The sequence below is a fragment of the Phascolarctos cinereus genome, unplaced genomic scaffold (genome assembly GCF_003287225.1).
Source record: "Phascolarctos cinereus isolate Bilbo 61053 unplaced genomic scaffold, phaCin_HiC Scaffold_726;HRSCAF=1367, whole genome shotgun sequence".
In the NCBI taxonomy this organism is placed as follows: Eukaryota; Metazoa; Chordata; class Mammalia; order Diprotodontia; family Phascolarctidae; genus Phascolarctos; species Phascolarctos cinereus.
In genome coordinates this window covers 377,725,819-377,730,677 of record NW_027556098.1, presented here as the reverse complement: position 1 = coordinate 377,730,677, position 4,859 = coordinate 377,725,819, and the positions used below count along the sequence as shown (strand labels likewise).

General features: G+C 52.7%; 1 protein-coding gene across 2 annotated transcripts; it reads left to right on the top strand.

The window, feature by feature from the left end:
• Positions 1-622: 622 nt before the first annotated feature.
• C1QA (complement C1q A chain) lies at positions 623-4,385 on the top strand. 2 transcript variants are annotated; one of them, XM_020983035.2, is made up of 4 exons: positions 633-733; positions 1,243-1,343; positions 1,556-1,720; positions 2,801-4,385. In XM_020983035.2, exons 3-4 carry the CDS (start codon positions 1,561-1,563, stop codon positions 3,376-3,378), a joined length of 738 nt encoding a protein of 245 aa, XP_020838694.1. In that variant the 5' UTR covers positions 633-733; positions 1,243-1,343; positions 1,556-1,560; the 3' UTR covers positions 3,379-4,385. The 2 variants fall into 2 exon arrangements, with proteins under 2 accessions (XP_020838693.1, XP_020838694.1); XM_020983034.2 differs by lacking the exon at positions 1,243-1,343 and having other exon boundaries at positions 623-733.
• The last annotated feature ends 474 nt before the right edge of the window (positions 4,386-4,859 follow it).

Below are 4,859 nucleotides of genomic sequence, written 5' to 3'. Positions count from 1 at the left end.
TACACCTCTGTGTCTCCCTTGCACTCTATTTCTCTCTGTCTCTATCTTTCTCTGTTTCTTGTTCATCATTTCAGTCATGTCTGACTCTTTGTGATCCCATCTGGGGTTTTCTTGGCAAAGATACTGGAGTGGTTTACCATTTCCTTTTCCAGCTCATTTTACAGATAAGGAAACTGAGGCATGGTGGAAGGGGTACTCAAGTGACTTCCTAAGGACACCCATGTAGTGAGTGAAAGATGTGGAATTTGAATACAAGTCCACATACTCCAAAGCTCAGCTTTCTCATGCATTGAAGAAGAAACACACTCAGAAAGGAGAAGTGTTAGAACCTGCACTAATTATCGGGTCTTCTTCTCTTGCCCAATCACTCTTCCCGCCCATCATGGTTCTTTAAGGAGGTTCTGGTTTCCACGAATGTGTCTGTTGTCCCCTCCAGACTGCTTCCCTGCCCCACCAGCCACCTGCCCCCCAGGCCCCAGCTTCCCCTTTCATTTCTCAGAAGCCTCCCTATTTTTGCTGAGTTTGTCTGTTTCTCTGGTGGAACCCCACCGGGGTTTATTGGTCAGGAAAGGGGAAGTGGGGAGGGATGTGAAAGTTGGCACCCCTTTCTAAAGGAAGAATAAGGTCATTTCCCTTCAGGCCCTTAGTGACTCCCCTTTCTTGAGGGCGCAGACGGCTTAGAGCCAGGCGGTCAGTGGAAGCGTCTTACCCAAGCCCAGCACTCCCAGGGCAGGTAAGACCTGAGAGTTCAGCCCCATCTTAAGGGAGCTGGGCCTTGAGGCTGGGACCCAAGTTCATGTCCAGTGAACTGGGTCTGGGGCTGAGGCTGAGGCTGAGGCTGCAAAATCATTTCCAGGGTCAGGATGCTCCCAAACGTTGCCTCAGAAATATCTGGGAACTAGTCTCATGGTTAAGGGATAGGAAGAATGACCAAGGAATGAGAGGGCTGGAGAGGTGGAGCTGAGGGTGGGGGTGATGATGTGGGCTCAGGGTGGGGGAGATGATAGACCTGAATGACAATTGGGGGTGGGGGAAGGGAATTGAGGAATCTGGGCATAAAAGGAATGGAGATGAGGGGAACTGCTAATATGGGAGATGGACCTTGGGGAGAATGGGGTAGGAGGGGGATGGAATTTAAAGGGGAAAGGGGGAGAAAAAACCAGGCCTCAGGATGTTGGAATACAGGTAGAGGGTCCCACACGCTCAATGCTCACTCCTCTCCCTTGTCCCATTCTCTGACAGCCCTCCCTCCCAGCAGAGCACCAAGCCCACGCCCGCCTTTGTCTCTCAACCCCATCTCTCATTCCTGCCCTCCAGAGCAACTCCAGGGGTCCCTCTGCTAGGTATGGCCCAAGGAAAGGGATGGGGAAGGGCTGCTGCCTCCTGGCACCACAGGCCTCCTCAGAGACAGGTGTCTGGCTATGATCTTTTCTGGGGCTGGCCCAGCTGAGATGGGCCTGAATAGGGCAGGCTCTTGTGGGCAGGAGGATGAGACAAAGGGATTAATGGGGCACCTGCCTCTGACCCCCTCCCGGTGCGGCCTTTTTCCCCACAGGCAGCATGGCCTCGTGGGCCTGGCTGGCAGCCTGTGTGCTGGCCCTGTGCCTGGGCTCCACCTTGCCACAGGATGTGTGCAGAGCTCCTGATGGGAAGCCGGGGCAGCCTGGAGCCCCAGGTCTGAATGGGCGCCCAGGACCTAAGGGGGATCATGGTGAGCAAGGTAAGCGCAGCCTCCAGGACAAATGCCCTCCTCCCCACTCTAGGCAACCCAGCTCCGAAGGCCAGGGTGAGCACAGGGCAGAGGGTGGGGAGAGGGTGGTGAGCTGAGAGATTCTTCAGCAAGTTGTAGTGACAGATGGAAATCCCAGCTTTGCCGCTGGCCCGCTAAGTGACTTTGGGCAAGTCTTGTTTACACGTCTGGGCTTCGGTTTTTCTCCCCCTCTCCATCCCCCTCCCCCCATTTAAAAAGTAATGAAGTAAATGGGTTGTGTAATCTTCATGGTCACTTCTTCTAGATCTAAGTTCTATAATTCCCTAAACTCCAAGGCAGAAAGGGTCAATGAACAGAGGCTTGGGATAATTCAGTACTAAATTTATAGCTCCCCAGCATTACCAAGCCCAACCAGCCTGAGCTCTGTCCTTCAGGGCATGAGAGGAAAGAAAAGGATCTTAGGGAAATGGGAAGAATCCATTTAGAGCCGATGGAACATCTTAGGCCATTAAGTTCAACCCCTCCATTTTGTGGATAAGGGAACTAAGGCCAGAGAGGGGAAGTGACTTGGCCAAGGTCACACAAGGAGTAAGAGGCGGCAATGGGGTTCCAATTCAGCTTTTCTGTTCCCAAATCCAGTGCTCATTCAACAGCACCAGAATAGGGGAAAACAAAACAAAGTGGGGCAATTTGTCTGTGTTCTGTGGATTCCGAGGATCCACCCCACCTCCCAGACAGACAGAGGCCGGTGTGCCCCTTCCCCAACTGAGCAAACCAGTCCAGACAGATCCTGCTCTTTTTTTTTTTACCTCTGGGACTCTGTGCTCCAAGAGCCCTCCCATCTCTGACATCCTCTGTTCTAAGGCCCCTTCTAGGCCTGCTTCTCTATATTCGTGCATTCTGTCTTCTAATGCTTGCAGGTCTTTACCTGGGTGCTCAGCTTTACCCACATGTGGCCCATGTCCCATCCTAGGGTACTGCCCTCAAGGTCCCTCCAACGTTGCTCCAGCTAAGCTGGAGTCTCTGGTGCTCAGACCACGGGCTCCCAGAGAAACTCGCACTCAGTCACCGAAATCTCTTTCACAACAGGGATGCCAGGAGCAAAGACAGGAATTCGGGGTCTCAAGGGGGATGAGGGTGAACCTGGTCCCCCTGGAAAGCCAGGGAATAGAGGCTTTGGAGGTCCGGCTGGCCCCCAAGGACCCCCAGGACTGCCTGGAAAAAGCGGTCCCAAGGGAGAGATGGGAAGAGTTCAAAACCAGCTCCAGCCAGCCTTCTCAGCAGTCCGGAAGAACCCACGACAGGATGGCAACGTGGTCATATTTGACCACATCATCACCAACCAGGAAGACCGCTATCAAAGCAACACTGGCAAGTTTATCTGTAATTTCGCCGGCTACTACTACTTTACCTTCCACGTGGTGTCCACTGGGGACCTTTGTCTCTTCATCACGACCTCCAAAGGAGGCCAGACCAGACGCTCCTTGGGCTTCTGCGACAGCAACAGTAAGGGACTTTATCAGGTCAACTCTGGTGGCACAGTGCTGAAACTGGCAGAGAGTGACCAGGTGTGGATTGAAACAGACCCTCACCGGGGCAACAAAATCTACAATGGTAAAGATATTGATAGCGTCTTCAGCGGCTTCCTACTTTTCCCCTCCAACTGAATTTGAGGCCGTAGGGTAGAGAAGCTTGGAATGTCCAGCAAAGGCCAGTCTTTCAGCTTCTGTCCCTCTAATCCTTGCCATCCACACAGGACCATAGCTCTGGGGCTGGAAGGGACCTCAGGGGTCATCACGTCCAATGCCTTGATTTCACAGATGAGGATACAGGCTGTCAGAGAGTTACAGTGACATAGCCAGGGTTACAAAGCAAATGTCTGAAGCAGGATGCTAACCCAGTGCTACCACGTGATGCCTGCCTCTTGGGCAAGCCATTTAAAAACAATAACATCTATTTCTTTTAGTACCTTAGGAACTTTCCAAAGCATCGTCTTCGCAAAACACCTTGGGACTGGGAGAGAAGGGTCATTATCCTCATTTGTCAGGTGGGGAAACTGAGACTAGGAGCTGAAAGACAACTTGTCCGGAGCCACACGGTCCATGTCAGAGGTAGTGCTTGCACTGTCCCGCGTGGCCTCCCCATGTAACCACACTTCTCTTGCCCTCTCTGTATAACGTAAGAAGGATCCTTTGACTGCTCGAGGGTGGAGGGCATGGACCAGGTGATTGGTCTCTTGAGGCCCTTTCCAGCTCCAGCATCCAGAATGCTCTGTCTCCCTGTCCTTGAGCCCCCAATCCCACAGTAGCTCCCTTCTGCCCCAACCCCGGGGCCATCAACGCAGCATTTACCAGAGCAAGAGGATGAGTATTCCATCTTTGCCAAAGCCTGTGTGCCCCTCTGCTTGGCTCTCCCGCTTCTGAAGAAGACCCTCTCCAGGCTTTGGCATCCCTGTGCTGACGGCTGTCCTCCCTCCTCTGTCTGGTCTCACTCATGGCCTTGACTTTGCCTCTATGCTCTGCAGCCCTGGGCCCATCCGGTCACTCCTTCCAAGCCACCTCTGCCCATCCCTACTCCCCCAGTGTTGAGGGGGACAGTGATCCCTTTGCATCCTCAGCACAGCCTATAACCGCCTGTACCGAGGTCTTAATGAATAAACAAAGTGATTCAGTTCTTTCTGCCTTCTTCCTATTTTCTTTCAGGTATGACCTAGAGTGGAGATAGGGCAAGGATGAGGTGAGGATGGAGTGGAAAGTTTATAGGAGAATGGGGCTGAGAGAGGGTGGTCCTAGGGAAGACGGGGCTAGAAGGATGGGAAGGGGATACTGGAAATGTGGAAGTAGGAAAAAGAGAATGGGGGGGTGATAGGGCCCCAGGAAGAAATGGCTGAGAAAGGATGGTCTTGAGGGGAATGGAGTTGGAAGAATGGGCCTGGGGAGACATGAGGTTGGAAGACTCAGTATGTGGGCCCAGGAAAAGGGCAAAAGGGATAGGAATAATCGATTTTCTGAAGAGACGGAACTAGGAAGTTGAAGATGTAGGAATGGGTGTATAGGGTTAAGAAAATGGAGGGATGGGAAGGGGGACTGTAGATCAGGAGATGAAGGGTTGGGGATGGGGAAGTTGGGGAGGAAGATGGTGGGGATGG

What these genes read in the sequence shown, in the direction of transcription:
- C1QA (XM_020983034.2), top strand. Translation starts at nt 1,561, where the DNA reads ATGGCCTCGTGGGCCTGGCTGGCAGCCTGTGTGCTGGCCCTGTGCCTG. An exon ending in GGGGGATCATGGTGAGCAAG is followed by an intron (nt 1,721 to 2,800) that starts GTAAGCGCAGCC and finishes CTTTCACAACAG; the next exon opens with GGATGCCAGGAGCAAAGACA.